Source organism: Podarcis muralis, chromosome 2 (genome assembly GCF_964188315.1).
Source record: "Podarcis muralis chromosome 2, rPodMur119.hap1.1, whole genome shotgun sequence".
NCBI lineage: Eukaryota > Metazoa > Chordata > Lepidosauria > Squamata > Lacertidae > Podarcis > Podarcis muralis.
In genome coordinates, this window is record NC_135656.1 from 12024551 (window position 1) to 12043715 (window position 19165).

Genomic DNA, 19165 nt, shown 5'->3' on the forward strand with positions numbered 1-19165 from the left:
CGTTGCCTTTCAAAGTTGACACCCCGCCCACTCTCCAATAAATGACAAGTGGAAATGTCAGCCTGTAAATGATCTCCAATGCAGCGTCAGCCACACCTAATCCTAAAGGGCACATGGCCAGCTGTCACGAGTACCAATGGACAGCGGAAATGTCAGGCTGCAGGTACCAACCACTGTGTTGAGGGCTTTTGGTGGCTTCAAAGTCTGGAGAGAATTAAGGTAAGATTTCAAAAAGAGTTGTATACTTTGACTTGGAGCAGACTCACTGACATTAATGGCCAGGACTAACTTAAGACCATTGATTTTAATGGGTCTACTGTGAATAAGAGTGAGTTGACTACAACCTCCAGATGGCAATCCTCAAAACACTTACCTGGGAGTAAGCCCCATTGAACTCAATTGGATTTATGTAGGCCTGAATAGGATTGCACTGTAACATCATACTCTCCAGTATTTCTCTGATGAAAATAGGGACATCCTAAGGAAAAATGGGTGGCACCGTGGGTTAAACCACAGAGCCTAGGACTTGCTGATCAGAAGGTTGGCGGTTCGAATCCCCGTGACGGGGCGAGCTCCCGTTGCTTGGTCCCTGCTCCTGCCAAGCTAGCAGTTCGAAAGCACGTCAAAGTGCAAGTAGATAAATAGGTACCGCTCCAGCGGGAAGGTAAACGGCGTTTCCGTGCGTTGCTCTGGTTCGCCAGAAGCGGCTTAGTCATGCTGGCCATATGACCCGGAAGCCGTACGCCGGCTCCCTTGGCCTGTAAAGCGAGATGAGCGCCGCAGCCCCAGAGTCGGTCACGACTGGACCTAATGGTCAGGGGTCCCTTTACCTTTACCTTCAAGGAAAAGCGGGGCATTCAGAGATCAAATCAGGAACCAGGATGGCTTCTGTAAATTCGGGACTGTCCCTGGAAAATAGGGACACTAGGAGGGTCTGTTACTGCTCAATAATCAGCAGAATGAAGTGCTTTGGAAATCCATATGCAACAACTCTACAATCAAGTTTCACCAAAAGATTAAATAAGAATTGTTCCGGGGGGTGTTGGTTTGAAATTATGGGTGGTATTCAATTAAGTTTTACTCATGAGTACACTCAAATGAATGAACATGACTGAGGGACCCATTCACTTCAATGGATCCAAGTGAAATTTGGTTGAATATCATCCTATGTCTTCTCCAAACAGGCTATGGAAAACCAAAGTTGAACAGCGACTGCTTTACAAATACAGATAAACCATGCAGGGAAATGAATGTGCATCTAGGTTAAACTCGTTTACAGAGCACTGGCACTGAAAAAGGATTTCTGTCATGTTCACAAATAGATGCCCTCCATTACTTTGGGATCAATAAGCAGGTTATTATGAAATCATACGATGAGGAATTATTCCTTCTTGTTCCCTGCACTTAAATTCTTTGTAGAATTTGCAAGCTCTTTGGATCTGGGCATCAGATAATGAACTTTGCAGGAATGAATCCACAGATTGCAAAGGAGCCAACTCATTACAAAGCTATTTATTTACATGAATATTTCAAAAGCTAAGTTAAATGATTCGGTTGGAAATACTTAAAAACCAGCACTGTTAATTTGTGATTTATAGAATTGTAATTTCAGACATTTTGCAGTTTGAGGTGAGGGACAAGATGGGACCCTCCTTCATTCCATGTAAGAAGGAGTTGAATCTTACACCAGCACTGGCAGTGTCCCCTAGCCACCACAAATTGATGGCTTGCTGATGGGCAATCTGTGTGGGACTAACATGTCCATCCGCCCAGCTCTTTGCCTAAACTCTCTCTGCTCCTGGCCTTCACAGCAGCCACCTGAAGTGATTGCTTCACTCTGCCTAATGATAGGGTCGGACCCGAAGTAGTGGCTTTGTTTCATCTTGATTTTTAAAATTAGAAAATAATAATAATTAAGAAACCAACCCAAATCAAAATCTTCCATGTGTTTATGTAGAAATATGTACACATGCAACCTGACAACATGCACTCCACCTTTTAAATATAACTACCCCAAGAACACAGTACGCAGATGGTGTTGTGGGTTAAACCACAGAGCCTAGGACTTGCCGATCAGAAGGTTGGCGGTTCGAATCCCCGTGACGGGGTGAGCTCCCGTTGCTCGGTCCCTGCTCCTGCCAAGCTAGCAGTTCGAAAGCACGTCAAAGTGCAAGTAGATCAATAGGTACCGCTCCAGCGGGAAGGTAAAGATGTTTCCATGCGCTGCTCTGGTTCGCCAGAAGTGGTTTAGTCATGCTGGCCACATGACGCGGAAGCTGTACGCCGGCTCCCTTGGCCAATAAAGCGAGAGGAGCGCCGCAACTCCAGAGTTGGCCACAACTGGACCTAATGGTCAGGGTCCCTTTACCTTTACTCCAAGAACAGGGAGCTCAGATATTTTATAGCAATATACAGATGGGCATATTTTGCAGGTATTTTAACTTTCTGGAAAACATCTGCATATTCGGGGAATGGAAGCTGTATGGAAAGGTGGGATACAAATTAATGAAGAAGAAATGTCTGCAGATGGATGGTACAACTGAGCTTTCAGTGGCTCTGCAAGTTTGCCGCTGCACATCTTAAAAAACAACAAAAGTTAAGCGAAGCCTCTTAGCAGCAGAGCTTACCTTGTAGTGGAACTGGGATTTTGTACTTTGCTGGTACAATTCCTCCCCACGCTCACAGTGTGGCAGGGATAGAGCCCATCTGTATCTCCCAGGATGCATTGCTTAAATGTATTTACTTTAACAGAAAAAGGGGAATGCAGGCAGCATGTAGCAACTGCGTGCCTCAGTCCTATTTGAGTTTTATTACCTAGCACATCCCAAATAAAGATGCCGTGTCTTAAGATGACTACTCCATGATTGCAGTTGGTCTTTAAGTTAACATCTTACATTAAAAACCTGACAGTACCAAATTATCGAAGGCTTTTCACCAAAGCCAGACTAAACGTCTTTCCTTCTGCAGTGCTGGATGGCAGGTTGAGAGGAGTTCCCTACCAGGACAGACTTTGCTCATGTGCTCAAGACAGCGATTCCATAAAACATATTTTGTTGCACTGTGCAAAATATGAGCAAGCCAGGGCTGAACTGATATTACCCTTGCTGGTACCTTTCCCGGGAAAATCAGAGGCTCACTATGTCAGGTTCCTATTGGAAGACCGAACAAATGCTAGAACATTAGCAGTGGCCAAGTTTTTATCGGTGGTTACAAGAACCAATGATCCCTATATTCTGAACGAAATGCTTGTTTAACCCGGAGGTAGGCTGTATGAATTGTGTATTGCTTTGTAACGATTTGTTGGGTCTCTGGACTGTAATAAAGGTTGATGATGAGTGCATTTGGTACCTTTCCCACTTAACTCTACAGGCACCTGGCATGGAAGGTTCACAGTGACATTGCTAGGAAACCAACACGCCTTGCTTTTCAGGTCGCAGCCATTAGGCTGACGACTCGTTGTTTGACAAGAGACTGGGCCAAAGGCTTCCACACGCAATGCTCATTCTGAGCACACCATGTTAGCTAGTATGCTCTGCAACACAGCTTGGGAGTCATTGACCTGGATGAAAACATCTCACTTAGAAAGACAAATCTATCCTCAGTGTAAAGACACCGAGCAAGAGCCGGCTCACTTGCACTCCACATTTTTATTATGTAGGACACTAGCTTACCATAAGGCAGAATTATGTGCATCTCTAGTGCATCTGGCATGCTCCTAAATTGAATGGCTCAAAATTTCTAGCTCGCATGGTTGTTGCAGCATAAATGACAAAGGCAACGTTTGTTACAAGAGCTGAGGCTAAAAAGAAACTGGCATTAATATGGGGATTTTTCTTCATTTTGCAGAGTTCTCTGCCCCTAAAGGTAAAGGGACCCCTGACCTTTAGGTCCAGTCACGGACGACTCTGGGGTTGCGGCGCTCATCTCGCTTTATTGGCCGAGGGAGCCGGCGTACAGCTTCCAGGTCACGTGGCCAGCATGAGTAAGCCGCTTCTAGCGAACCAGAGCAGCGCACGGAAACGCCGTTTACCTTCCCGCCGGAGCGGTACCTATTTATCTACTTGCACTTTGACGTGCTTTCAAACTACTAGGTTCTCTGCCCCTACTCCTACACTAACCCTCCAATAAAAACTCCCCTGCCTCTTCTTATTTTGTAAAAGTAAGGCAACACCAACGCTCCCTTTTCGGCTGCTGTTTGCAAATAGATCAAACTAATACAGTCGTAACTTGGAAGTTGAACAGAATCCATTCCGGAAGTCCGTTCGACTTCCAAAATGTTTGGAAACCAAAGTGCAGCTTCCAATTGGCAGCAGGAAGCTCCTGCAGCCAATCGGAAGCCGTGCCAGACGTTCGGCTTCCGAAAACCGTTCGAAAACCAGAACACTCACTTCCAGTTTTTGATTGTTCAGGAGCCAAAACATTCGGAAACTAAGCCGTTCGTCAACCAAGGTACGACTGTAAAGGGTTCGGGGAGATTCTCTCCAGTAAACCATTTGCTGATTTGTTGTAACCTGCCCTGGGACCTTAGAGTGAAGGGCATGCAATAAATTGTAATTCTGGTGATTTGCTTCTAACAAATCAAGCATAACTGAATTGTGAAATGAAAGAACATTTGCACTTGTCTTGTGCCACTCTTTTCATGCCTTATCAGTGTGGTGAAATTAAGGTTCCCGAGTTTCAAAATTATGAAGGTTGGCTGTTTTCACACTTACACTGTTACGTAGAAGAAACTTAATTGGTTTGCATTTTGAATTTAACCTGAATTACTCTGTATATGGCTAAGTGCACAATGACCTCTGCCTTTCTTCTACTGCTCCAATTGGTAGTATTCCAAGATTTAATTTTGTGTTTGCCGGCAAAAAGCCCAATCAACCTGCTTCTAATCCCTAACGCTGGCACCTTGCACTATGGTCTAGTAAATTCTTACAATCTAGGTATATATTTGGAGAAACCAAATTATAAACACAAGAGGGCAATGCTGCCCATTCAGTTGAACCCCCTCTGGTCACAAATTAAAATGAAGAAGGAACATTGCTGCCACCTTCTGGATGCAGTGCAAATTGAGCTTTCGGATTTCCTGTTGTAGGGCTAGCAGCTTCACTGAACCAAAGGATGAACATCTAGGCTTGTGTTTCTGAAATTGTGTTGCAAGGTGCACTAGTGCATCACAAGAGGGTTTGAACTGCACTCAAAACATTCTCGGTCAAAACAGAGAAGCCCCTTGGCACATTGATCAGCCTTTCACTCTGTCAATGTATGGAGAATACCATCACCTTAAGGGAAGAAGTAAATTTGCACTGGGATTCCTCAATACAGCCAGTGCTACAGCTCCCAAGTGCAAAGGAATCCGAAGAAGCAGAATTGCCCAGAAAAGCTCATTCCAAACCCTGAGCCCTACTGAGTGTGAGATACTAAGTGATATTAGCTGAATGCACTTGCAATGAAGACAATTTCCTATTGCTCTGGGGACCTATTTTTTTTATTCTTACACTGAAATGGATACAGTGGTACCTTGGTTCTCAAATTTAATCAGTTCCAGGAGTCCTTTTGACTCCCAAAATGGTTCAAAAACCAAGGTACGGCTTCTGATTGGCTGCAGGAGCTTCCTGCACTCAATCGGAAGCCACAGGACCCGAGTCGGATATTCGGCTTCCAAAAAACGTTCGCAAGCCGGAATACTCACTTCCGGGTTTGCAACGTTCAGGAGCCAATTTGTTCGGGAGCCAAGCCGTTTGACTACCAAGGTGCAGTGGTACCTCGGGTTACATACGCTTCAGGTTACAGACTCCGCTAACTCAGAAATATTACATTGGGTTAAGAACTTTGCTTCAGGATGAGAACAGAAATCATGCTCCGGTGGTACGGTGGCAGCAGGAGGCCCCATTAGCTAAAGTGGTGCTTCAGGTTAAGAACAGTTTCAGGTTAAGAATGGACCTCCGGAACGAATTGAGTACTTAACCCGAGGTACCACTGTATACCTACTTCAGTGTAAGAATAAAGTGTGAATTTTAAATGCAGGTGGGTGGGGAGAAAAACGGTGCCCCTCTGATATTAAACATTTGCAAAATACCGTATTTTTCGCCCCATAGGACGCACTTTTCTCCTCCAAAAATGAAGGGGAAATGTGTGTGCGTCCTATGGGGCGAATGCAGGCTTTCGCTGAAGTCTGGATAGCGAGAGGGGTCGGTGCGCACCGACCCCTCTCGCTCTCCAGGCTTTGCGCAGCTCTCTGCAAGCCACGGGAGCCCGTGCCATGCTCCCGCTGCTTGCGGAGAGTTGCCTGCATGCAGAAGGCAGGGCGCGCTGAGCTCAGCGCGCCCAGACTTCACGCACCTCTCCGCAAGGCGCGGGAGCCCAGCGCTGGGCTCCCACGGCTTGCGGAGAGTTGCCTGTTTTGGGGGGCGGAGGAAGCTCGGGCTTCCCCCACCCCAGCCCCGCGCCTGGGGGAAAAATAATCCCCCCCTTTATTTCCCCCCCCAGAAACTAGGTGCGCCTTATGGGACGGTGCGTCCTATAGGGCGAAAAATACAGTACTGATCTCAGCAGATGGATTTTTCAACGAAAAGATGGGTAGTATGGCATCTTCTTAAACTCAGAGGATGATATCAAATATTCCACAAATTAGAATTATCCTTCCTTTCTTCTTGCAGCCCCTCTGGAATATGGATTTTCCAGATTTTCTGGAATCTGGAGAATATGGGGGGGGGGTGGCTGGAGGAGAGGAAGGGGAAGTCCTCTTGCACTAGCAAAATCTGTTCCAATATTGAAAGACACGACAAGATGCAAGACAGAAGAGATGGGACTGATCCTGAAAGCATGAGTGAGAGGGGTGTAATATAAATCTTGTAAAGAAACCAGCATTTTAAAAAGAAGTCCACATTATTTACAGGGTTCTATTACAGTTAAATGCAAAGCGACTGCAAGGAAAGATGTTTCGGCTGTAATCGAGGGGTTGTCCTTGTTGACGGAACTTTTGAAGCAGGTTTGTAAATCGACATTCACAAGGCCGCCTGCGGCAAGTAAGATTCCGCTGTAATCGATCAAGCAAAGGAACTTGCATAAACTGGAGAGTTTGTTCCTTCCCTCTCACTCCAAACTTTAATATACCACACATTATTATTAATGTAAATAGCCATCTGCAGACAGGCAAACTGTTACTGTTTTGTGGACTTTTAAAGGCTTCTCCAAACAGGAAATATGGTTCATCTTGCCATAGCTGCTAGCGTCGTCCTCTAGCATTTTCTTAATTCAGTATCATCTTATCAATTCCTTCCTGGGATTACAAGAGAGCCTGGCATAAGTCGGTGGCTTTGTAGATCATCCCTCTAAAGCTCTGGAGGCTGACTCAATTGATGTGAAGTTGGCAAGAGACAAGAGTGCAACCACGATACAGAGTCCGCTAGCTGTAATACCCTGTGCGATCTGCCATTTCTGTTCAGTAACACTTATTCTCATGAACCCATCGCTATGGCAAACTGGTGAAGTGTGGTTAGTCAAGAGCAAGGAGAATCTCTTGCTTAGCGTATGGCAAAGCATGCCCAAACCAAATGTATAGCGACTTTGAACTTTCACTTAGTGCAGCGTTTTCCAAACTTGGGTCTCCACCTGTTTTCGGACCACAATTCCCATCATCCCTGACCACTGGGTCCTGCTAGTGGGGCATGATGGGAGTTGTAGTCCAAAAACAAGGGGAGACCCAAGTTTGGGAAACTCTGGTTTAGTGACAAGCATGGAAAAACCTCTCTTCTATAACAGGCACTATCTGGCAATCACAACTCACCTGTTCATACATCCTAATCCTTAAACGAAAGGGCATGCATTTATGTAGAATGGGTGGTTTCTTGGGTCATCCGTGGAGAGTGCAGGGGTGGGCAACCTTTGGCCCGTCAGGTGTTGCTGGACCACAACTCCCATCAGCCCTGACCATTGACCATGTTACTTGGGGTTGATGGGAGTTGAGAGTTTAACAAAGTCAGGAAGGCCACAGGTCTTCCACCCTGGCAGTTAAGTCTTTTTCTAGCTTGGTAAGGAGCTGTTGGCGCTGTGGGTTAAACCACAGAGCCTAGGACTTGCCGATCAGAAGGTTGGCGGTTCGAATCCCCGCAACGGGGTGAGCACCCGTTGCTCGGTCCCTGCTCCTGCCAACCTAGCAGTTCGAAAGGACGTCAAAGTGCAAGTAGATAAATAGGTACCACTCCAGCGGGAAGGTAAACGGCGTTTCCGTGCGCTGCTCTGGTTCGCCAGAAGCGGCTTAGTCATGCTGGCCACATGACCTGTATGCCGGCTCCCTTGGCCAATAAAGTGAGATGAGCGCCGCAACGCCAGAGTCAGCCATGACTGGACCTAATGGTCAGGGGTCCCTTTACCTTTACGGAGCTGTTGATCAGTGAACTTTTATTTAAAAATGTATTAAGAATTCCAAATTCAGACGTTGGGAGGTCCCCTGGGAGTGCTAATCAGAACCACTGTTACAATGATGGGCTAGATGGAACAGTGGTGTGATCCAGTCCATGGAACCTCATCAATGGCAATGGGCAGGATGAAGGCCATATGACACTGCAGTAAAAGTAAAGCAGGAGTGAGGAAATGTAGCCCTTGGGACTCTGCAGAGGCCTAGCCTAGCCATACTTTGCACCCTCCTTGAACCTTTTTGTCTGGCTGCAAAGTTTTCCTTGAATTCTGATGCTTCTTGCTGGCCTGGTTGGGGGATGGCGTGTCGAAACTGGTGAAATTTACATTCGTTGTGCTTCCCGTTTTTGCCTTTGCTGGCATAGGACCCCTAAAAGTTGCCCAGGAGGGAAGTAGTGGTCTTTGGGATGGAAAAAGTCTCCCCACCCTAGAAACAGAGAATGGGTCAGTTGCTACTGAACCACAACTTAAAGAGCTAACTCAGAACCCCCGGAGATGTCAACCTCTGAATGAGAACCATGGGGCGTATTCTCCTTTGAACAACTCTTGCACAGCCCACTTCAACATTAAGTTTCACTTAAAATTGGATCTAACTCCTTTGCGTTCTCCAGTGAAGACTGGGGAAGGATCGTGGTTTCACTTTGGGAGGCAGAGTTGTTGGAACTATTCTAGGAAGAACGATGAGTTGACAATCTTAGTCCAAAGAACAAGAGGAAACTATATGCAAGCTTTGATTTTTTTTCTTTTTTCTTGCTAAGTGAAGAAATTGTCAACTGATGTCTGCCTGCTATCTCTTTACCGTGTTTGTGTGTGTGTGTGTGTGTGTGTGTTTTAGAAGGATCGGTTCTACCCACAAGTCTGGCATTGTATCCCTGCTTGAATTAGCTCATACTGCTACCATTTGCTAAGACACAGCAACAGAGAACCACCTGCGAATTTTAAAAACAAGCAGAGTAGAGGAATCACAAAGGAAACAAATACCTTACCTTCTCATTTTACATTCATAAAACTTGCCAGGACAGCGTTCTCCTGCAGAGTTTTACAAAGCAAGCTACAATTTCAAGCATCAACTAATGGGCAGACTGTGACGCTTTTTATCCACTCTGGAAAGCTCATAATCCTACTAGTGGCCGCAACCTTTTATTTTTAAGATTTCCTCATGCACTAGCCAAGGATACACACATATAAACTTCTATCAAGCTCTTCCTGAAGTGTGAAGTAGATACAGGCACCAGGCCACCTAGTATTCTTCTTGGCTAAACAGAGATTTGAAGCAGTCTTGGCTCTTCCACCGAGCAGTAAGATTCTATTTGTGGTGTTCTAAAGTCCTAAGATGTTTTATGAGGCAAATTAAAAATAAAAATCCAGAACACGAATCTACACTAACCTGGTTGCTCTTCTTTTTCTTCAGAGAATGAGTAGAAGGTAAAGAAGAAGATAACAGCTGCAAAGGTAAGTGACACTGAAATGAAAAGACTGGACCCTACTACAGAGAGGTCCAGGGGAGCCCACATAACAGAACATGTGTGCTTTCCTGTGTGATATTTATAGATGCTGTGTTAGGCCTCTAGACAGCTGCCTCTGCCGTTCCTCACCCTTATTGGTGGATATTAAAGTCATGACCTTTCATTGAAAATGTCCCAGTCATGTTGTCATGCAACTGTAAGGTTCGGATTCACCCTTTCAAGATTACTTATTTTACATCAGGAATGTATTTTACATGTTGCTGTGGCTGCGCATAATAGAATTAACAGACTGCCCAACATATAATGAATTTATATAAGGGGGAAAAAATATGAGTTCAAGATCTGTAAGCACTGTGAGCCAAAACTTGCACCAAGGAGAAATAAAATAACCTGCAGTATAGATATAACTTGGCCTTGATGATAGAAAACCCTGCGCCCCCCCCAGTGAAGAATCCCCAAAAGGACAATACCCAACTAACTATAGGATGAAGATGACATGTCAAGGAGAAGGTGGAATGCATGCGTATCATGGAGAATATCTTCCTTGCTGGCAGTGCATTATATGAAAAATTGTGAACTCTGGGACAGCAACCTCATTCTCCTCAAACCATATACAGTGGTGCCTCGCAAGACGAAATTAATTCGTTCCGCGATTTTTTTCGTCTTGCGATTTTTTTCGTCTTGCGAAGCACGGTGTCGGAAAAGTTTTGGAAAAGCTTCAAAAATCACCAAAGTCTTCAAAAACCTCAAAAAAGGCTACCACACCGCATGCTATGAGTTGCTCCTCGAAGTCAAGTCGCAACTGTATTAACGGTGTTAAGAAAAAGGAAACAAACTTGCAAGACATTTCCGTCTTGCGAAGCAAGCCCATAGGGAAAATCATCTTGCGAAGCAGCTCAAAAAACAAAAAACCCTTTCGTCTTGCGAGTTTTCCGTCTTGCGAGGTACCACTGTACAAGGAAAGCTCCACTGAGAAATTTTCTCCCCTTCTTCAACCACTTTCCTCCTTCTGAACACACATTCACGCCATCATAAATGCTCTGACAAATTCACATCCTGTTTTCAATGGCTCACTCAGCATTGTAAAAAAATAAACACACTGTATCATTACTTTCTGCCCATGGCCACAGGAATGCAGATCAATCTTAGACCCTGAAAAGCATGTTGAATAATGGAGCTTACTCCTAGGTACCTTGAGCAGGATTGCAAACTTTGATGACTATCAAAAAAAAGAACCAGACAATTTCCAAAGGGCGGGACTTTCAATGGGGAAGATATTCCTTGGGGAAGCGGCCATAATTCCTTGTGGTAGAACGCATGCTTTGCAAGCAAAATGCAACGATGGAGAAAAGGCTTGCCTAGAATTCTGAAAGGCTGTTGCAAGGAGAACCGCTGGCCCTGCCAATTTTGCTGTACCCGCCATCCCCAACCAAAGGCCATGGTGGCTGGGGCTGATGGGATTTGGAGTCCGACAACATCGAGAGGGCAACATCGAGAGGTTCCATACCCTTATGGTACACAACACTGAATGTGATGTACCAATAACCCTATGTTCCAAACGAGCACTAGCTACTACGGCAATCTGCAGCCTCCATGCTCAAAGTCTGCAAGCCTGAGTAAAAGATGCAACAGGGTACCGTTATGCTGCTTTCCTTCATGTCTTGCTTGCAAAAATCTATTCTACCCAGAAAGTTGTGAGTACCAGTTTTCAACTATGATGAGAAACCCCATCAGCCCTTGGATGACGACTCAGCCCCTGCCTCACCCAACATCCAGCACACATCTATTCAGATGCTCCTCCCTCACCCTCACCCCCATCCCCGTTGTTATTCTGGAGCAGAACCACAAGCTACCATCAGCAGCGCACTGATACAATACAGACGCACACATGCATACTTGCAAGTACGTACACGCAAATATACACATGCATTGTTGTTTAGTTGTTTCCGAGTCTTCGTGACCCCATGGACCAGAGCACGCCAGGCACTGTCTTTGTCCATGGAGTTTTCTTGGCAGGGATACTGGAGCGGCTTGCCTGCTCCAATATACATGCATAAACAGCTCCTTAAAGGTAAAGGGACCCCTGACCGTTAGGTCCAGTCATGGCCGACTCTGGGGTTGCGGCGCTCATCTCACATTATTGGCAGAAGGAGACGTATTACACCTTCCGCGTCATGTGGCCAGCATGACTAAGCCGCTTCTGGCGAACCAGAGCAGCGCACGGAAACGCCGTTTACCTTCCCACCGGAGTGGTGCCTATTTATCTACTTGCACTTTGACGTGCTTTCGAACTGCTAGGTTGGCAGGAGCACGGACCGAGCAACGGGAGCTCACCCCGTTGCAGGGATTCGAACTGCCAACCTTCTGATCGGCAAGTCCTAGGCTCTGTGGTTTAACGCACAGCGCCACCCGCGTCCCTACATATACATGCATACATAGTTGCAAATACGCAGTTTGTACGCAGGCATACAAACATGAAAATATATACAGAGGCACATGCACAGTTGCATATGCATAGCCAGGATTTGGGGGGGAGGGCGGCAGGCTTTGGTTAGAGAGAGCAGAATCTCAGATTTGTATTGATTTTGATTGCCCACCCATTGGCTACGCCCATGCATATGAATAAATACATGCAAATACATACATACATACATACATACATACGCACGCATGCACCCTTGCATACTTGCAAATCTATACACACATACTTGCAAATATATACATATACCCGGTACACGCATTCATGCTTACATACGTTCTTCCAAATATATATACAGTACATATACACCCACCCACCCCGCATGCATATGCATGCAACCTCTTCTGCTAAACTACCGGCAATTCCCCCCCCGCAGCACGTGCGCACGCGCAACCCTCCTCCGCCTCCTTCCTACCAATTCCCTTCCGAAGCCTCTGCGCGCGCGTGGGTGTGTTCCTTTTCCCCCCGCCCCCCTCTGAGCCAACGTTCTCTCCTCCTCCTCCGCCGCCGAGTCGTCGCCTGCTTCTTCTTCTTCTGCTTCTTCTTCCCCCGGAAGTGGGAGGGGCGGAAAAGGGCGGGGAGAGGGAGCAAACCGGGAGAGGCATTTCCGCTTCCGGTTTGCCTTGACGTGTTCCCGCCTCTTCGAATCCGGTCGGGGAGAAAAGAAAAAAAAGAAAGAGAGGGAGGGAGAGAAAGAAAGAGAAAGAGCCCCGGAGCGCTTGGAAGGAGGTGGCGGCGGCGGCAGCGGCGGCAACAAAGAGCCTTTCGCCTCAGCTCCCTCCGTCTCGGCCGCTGACTTCGCTTCCGGTAAACTGGTTGAGGGGGGGAGGAAGAGTCTGGGCTTGGTAGTTATGGCAACTGCCCTACTACCCCTCCCACACACCGTTGGGGTCCCCCACCTTTTATTCCCCCCCCCCTAAGACCTCTAAGGCCCGGTCCGCCTCCCTCACGGAGCCCCCCTTCTCCTCGCTTTCTTTTGAACCCGGCAAGCTGGGAGAGAGGGAAGCGTGGCTGGCCGAAGAGGCGGGCGGGCGGGAAAGTGCCCTGTTCAAACCTCGCCTCGGACAGCGCTTGAAAGGGGAGGGGGGGTCAGCTGCTGGCTGGCGCTTCTTGTGGTGGTGGTGGTTGTCGTTGCTGCTGCGAAAAGTGCGCCTGTTTGGAAGTACAGTGGCGCCTCAGGTTACAGACTCCGCTAACCCAGAAATAGTACCTCGGGTTAAGAACTTTGCTTCAGGATGAGAACAGAAATTGCACAGCGGCAGCAGGAGGCCGCATTAGCTAATGTGGCACCTCAGGTTAAGAACAGTTTCAGGTTAAGAACAGACCTCCGGAATGAATTAAGTGCTTAAGCCGAGGTACTACTGTACAGTGGTACCTCAGGTTACATACGCTTCAGGTTACAGACTCTGCTAACCCAGAAATAGTACCTCGGGTTAAGAACTTTGCTTCAGGATGAGAACAGAAATCGTGCTCCGGCAGCGTGACACCAGCAGGAGGCCCCGTTAGCTAAAGTGGTGCTTCAGGTTAAGAACAGTTTCAGGTTAAGAACGGACCTCCAGAACGATTTAAATACTTAACCCGAGGTACCACTGTAAAGGCCAACTCTTACCCAAACGGGCCTTGCTTCCAATTAAGTGCAAGCTGCTTAAATGCAGTTTAAATAATAGTAACTGGTTATTTATACCCCGCCCATCTGGTTGGGTTTCCCCAGCCCCTCAGGGCGGCTCCCAACAGAATATTAAAAACACGCCAAAACATCAAACGTTAAAAGCTTCCCTTAACAGAGCTGCCTTCAGATGTCTTCTAAAAGCCAGGTAGTTGTTTATTTCCTTGACATCTGATGGGAGGACGCTCCACAGGGCAGGTGCCACTACCAAGAAGGCCCTCTGAATCGAACTTCTTCCCTATCCCTCAGAGGAGAGCTGAACTGACTTACTGAAATCTGTTGCTTTAGGAATCTCTGGGAAAGGAGGAAGACCGTCCGGGCTGTTGGGCAGGATCAAGGTATGGAGAGAAGGCTACGTTCTGTAGTACAGCTATGTACATTTGCGTTTTGTTTGTACTGTGAAGGCGGTATTTAAATTTAATGCATCGTGGTGATATATTCTGCGTGGCTTGACAAGAGGTAACCCACCTGTGTGAAGAATTATCGTATGCGCTTAACAGCTGAAGTAAGGATTTTGACAGGTGCCATCCCCTCCCTCCCCACCTGCTGGATTGTGCCATGATGAGCCGTTGAATTGAATTTCCGCTTGAAGTCAACTGCTAAAAGTAAAGGAGATCTGCTGAAGCTGCAGGAGAGTGACCTTGGCTTTTTCATGTGGGGTGGTTGGGAGGGGAGAGCGTATGAGTGTTCAGGTAAGAGATGAGGGGTGCAGCTCATCACCACCCGGCTCGCTTTGTACTTCATTTGATTTTATTTATTATATCTCTATGACACCTTTCACTCACACGAGTCGCAAAGCGGCTTACAAACAATAATAACAAAAGCATAATAGGACATCAGAAAATTTGACTTTATAGTCACTGCTGCTGTGTTCCTTGAATCTATTGTGGAAACCTAACTGCATTTTATTTATTTAGCAGGATTTATGTACTGCATAATTCTCAAAATTCCTTTGGTGATTTACATAAAAATGAATTCTGTATGATAGTGTAGGAAAAGTAATCTACTGTGTCTTCACTCTGCACACAGTATTTCCACCTTGCCGTCTTTGGTGGCTGTGTTGTTTTGACTGGAATTGACAGACTCAAAGAAAACATTCAACTTAGATTTCTCTTATCAAAATTGCAAGAATTCTCTTAGCTAAAGAGTGGTAAAATGCCCTTGTGAGAACAGGAGGGGAAAGTCAGAGGTTAGGAGATAAAATACCCAATCATATATATAATGCAGAGCTTTCCAAACTTTTCATGTTGGCGACACACTTTTTAGACATGCATCATTTCGTGACACAGTAATTCAGTCTTACTAGCAAACTGGAGGTTAAACTAACCCCTTTCCAGCCCCAGGAGAAGTTTGGGGAGCGTTTGTGGGACACACTGCAGCCGACACACTAATGTGTCATGACACACAGTTTGGAAAGCTCTGATATAATGTATCCTCCTTGTTTTGAAACATTGTCTCCAGTGCAGTTTAGTAGTTCATTTAATTGCAAAATCATGGTAATACAGGACAATTAGTTGGGTGACCACATCCTGAAAAACTAGTTCCACTGCCAACTTTTAGTCAGTGGAAAAGGATAGTGTGGAATATTTAGTTTCTTAATGATGCAGTGAGTATAAAGCTGTATTTCAACCACTGGCGGAGGAAGAGGAGTGCGGGGCGAAGCGCACCACCCCTGGCAGCGCAATCCCGATGGGGTGCCATTGTGGCTGCCCCCCCTCCCCGCACTGGGCACCACGCCCCCACCTGCTCTCCGCCCCCTGGTGCTGGAGCATGAAGCTCCGCCACTGATTTCAATTGTGCATCAAAGAGTCTGTGGCCTTTGACTTGTCAGAATGGTCAGAGGAGAAGGGTTCTGAACTGTAACACGTAGCTATGAACAGTTGCAAGTTGGTGATATGCATGAGTAGTGATGTTAAATTCTCGAGAATAATGTTTTGGAGAATATTCTCCAAAAGATTATTCTTGAGAATTTAACATCACTATGCATGAACATAACACTAATACGATTGCACCCTTGTTTAATTAGAATGAAACTGCATTATTAATCCCATTTACTTGAGAATAAATCCCATTGAACTCAATAGGACTTACTTCTGAGTAGACATGGTAATGAAAGAGCTAAATCATTGTATTCTTGATTTCTGAAGAGCAGAAACAGCAATATTTAAAAACTTTTTATTTCTCTTTCACTGTTAAAGTATGTATTTTTTTTTCATGCAATGTGTGATTACAATGGTTTGTCCTAGACTTCTTCCAACTTTTTTACTCAAGAAATCAGGTATTTGTAATAGACAAACGTTCCATGGGGTTTGGTCTATATCCTTAATATGTTATACATCTTGCTCTTTTCAGGCACTTGAAACTTCTATCATATGAGTCAGTTATGTGAGCAGTTCAGGAATGGGTGAGTCTGTGCATGTTATACCAGCCCATTTTGTCTTGCACCCTTTATCATTATAAAACCTACATCAAATGGAACTCCTCAATAGAATCTCCATGTCTTTTCAGACACTTTCAGACCTACTTAACAGCCCAGTCTGGAGAAATCCTGTGGTGATATGCAGGAATTACACATTAGGATTTTACCCGGTTTATGCTCCTGTTTGAGCTTTAGGATCTGTCTCACTCTAGTTTTGTAACCAGCAGCTTCCTCAACCTTGCTGTGGCATGCTTAATATCACCTTGCTTCTTAGGGGGATGCTCTACATCCTATGTGCTTGCTCTGCATCCTGTGTGCATTTTTGGTTCCCTGCAAACATATGCTGGCCATCTATACTAGCAAATGAGCAGGTGCAGTGGTAGTGAGAGGTTTCTGGCAAGTTGGAGAAGATCACTTATTTTTCTCCATTTGGCAAACAGATGATTAGATTTTAGCCGCTGCAAAGTTATGCGAGAGCGAGGGATTATTTTTATGTAGCTCAAGGCTGCTGCTTATCATCTGAACATATTGAAATGCTACCTACCATCTCTCTTAAATTTAGCTTTGTGAAGAATGTAAATTGTACCTTTTGAGATGTGAAAGCTACAGTTTGTAGTACAGGTGTTGCTAACCTTTTTGGACCAGTGGGCACACCTTGAATTTTGAGAGAATGCTGGGTGGCACCAGTTACAAAATAGGTGCCCTTGGAAGTGTGGCGTACCATAAAATTAGGTAGCCATCCCTGACAATGTTATGCTTACCACAGGAATCCAGCTATGAGTCCTGCCTAAGTGTCTGTGGTACCAGTTAAAGCCTAATTTGTGGACACCAGGTTGACAATCCCTGTTGTAGTATATATGATTGCTCAAGGTGTTTGCCAAGTTACCGTATTTTTCGTTCTATAAGACGCACCAGACCACAAGATGCACCTAGTTTTTGGAGGAGGAAAACAAGAAAAAAAAATTCTGAATCTTAGAAGCCAGAACAGCAAGAGGGATTGCTGCGCAGTGAAAGCAGCAATCCCTCTTGCTGTTCGGGCTTCTGTGATAGCTGCGCAGCCTGCATTTGCTCCATAAGACGCACACACATTTCCCCTTACTTTTTAGGAGGGAAAAAGTGAGTCTTATAGAGCAAAAAATACGGTACCTTGATTCTGTATGAAGCTTGTTACATGTGTGAAAAAAGTTCATGCATGGTCTCTTTCTGGTGTTTTCCTTTCTTGGGGTTTGTATTTGCTTCTTTGGCATTTGTTATTTCACTGGTATGTAGTCCACGGGGAATTTCTCCTGCCGAAGTCCCAGCTGCGCCACCTGGAAATTCCTGTTTGCTTAACAGGAGCTTGCAGAACTGAAAACCTCTCTTGGACTGTGTACACTTTCTTTCCTCCTGAGAATCATACACTAAGGAGCTTTTCCCTTTCAGATGAAACTGCCGATTGTATGAAGATGGAGGCTGGAGACTATGGGTTAGCTAATCACACTTCTGTGTTCAAGACTCTTCCTCTACAGCAGAACGCTCTCTCAGGAGATCAGCTTCCATTGTCTAGCAACAAGGTTTGAGAATGAGCTGCTTTTATTTCTTAGCTGTATTTTTTTTTTACTTTTTTTTACTGTATTTTTGCTCCAAAAGTAATGAGGCTAATTTTTGCTCTTTGAATTATAACACTTGGCTGCAACCTCAACTTCTCAATGTTGATTGGTTGGTTGGAAGTGTTGCAATCTACTGGCTGCTGGAATGGGGGTGGCGTTCCATTGTGGTGAAAGCCCAATCCCCACTCAAGTGGGCAGTAAGATACCACTGGCAGAATGTGGTGTTTGGATTGCTGGCCCCTTTTAGGATTGCTTTGCCTTTAACTTGGTTGATTTCCATATATATCAAATAAAATATAGTTGGGGACATATCCAGCTGTTCTAATGGAGCTTCAGATACCGGTAGTTATCCCCTGCAAGTTTGTTGTTATTATTAAACATTTTATGCCAACTTTCATTCATAGATCTCAGGGCAGTTCACCGTGAGGGTTTACAGATGAATTTATATTCAGGACTACTGGGTTTATTATTTCATTCTATAAAATAAAGTAAAACTTCCTACAGTCAATGAGAACTAAACAGCTGCATAATTACTAAGCGAGTTAGAAGGGCAGAAGTCGAGGTTTTTTAGGAGATAACAGAAATCACTGGGTTAAATAAAGCTGACCAAAAGTCCAGAGGTAGCATTATTTTCAATTTACGATGGGGTGGAAGGTTCTCAGGCTATGAAGGATTTGCTCACAAATTTATTGACAGCTGCACGAATTATTATAGCTAGGAAGTGGAAGGGGCAAGCAGAATATAAAATGGAAGAATGATATAAAGAGATGGATATAGCTATTATAAATTAACTTGTGCCATTAAGGTAAGACAGGGAATATGCAGGAGAAATGATTTTGAGGAGATATGGAGGGTGTAGCATTTGTACTGTTAAAACGCAAAGGGGTCAAACCATTGCAAGAGATGTTGAAATTTTGGGAGGTTGGATAGTTACAGTGGAATGGTCTCGGTGGTGGGGTGCACATTTTTATTCCTATTTATTTATGATTATTACTTTGTCAAAGAAAAAAGTCATGTTGAGAAAGAAGTTGAGGTTTATAATGTGTCACTACTGAATAATCCCCCTAAGCTTCAGTGTAGGAAGGCTGAAGGCAAGCAAAAGGCATTATTATTAGTTGGCCATAGGTATGTGATTAG

General features: G+C 45.2%; 1 protein-coding gene across 3 annotated transcripts in view; it reads left to right on the top strand.

The window, feature by feature from the left end:
• The first annotated feature begins 12960 nt into the window (after positions 1–12960).
• Positions 12961–19165, top strand: part of SENP1 (SUMO specific peptidase 1) — a 31780-nt gene continuing 25575 nt past the window's right edge. For 2 of the 3 annotated variants that reach the window (XR_003704108.2, XM_028709804.2), the window contains exons 1-4: positions 12961–13161; positions 14309–14358; positions 16373–16424; positions 17862–17992. Coding sequence is in view for 2 of the 3 variants with exons in the window: in XM_028709804.2 (XP_028565637.2) it covers positions 16421–16424; positions 17862–17992 (135 nt within the window). In the remaining variant the exon portion in view is untranslated. The remainder of the gene's footprint in view (positions 13162–14308; positions 14359–16372; positions 16425–17861; positions 17993–19165) is intronic. The other variant, XM_028709795.2, reaches the window with a different exon arrangement.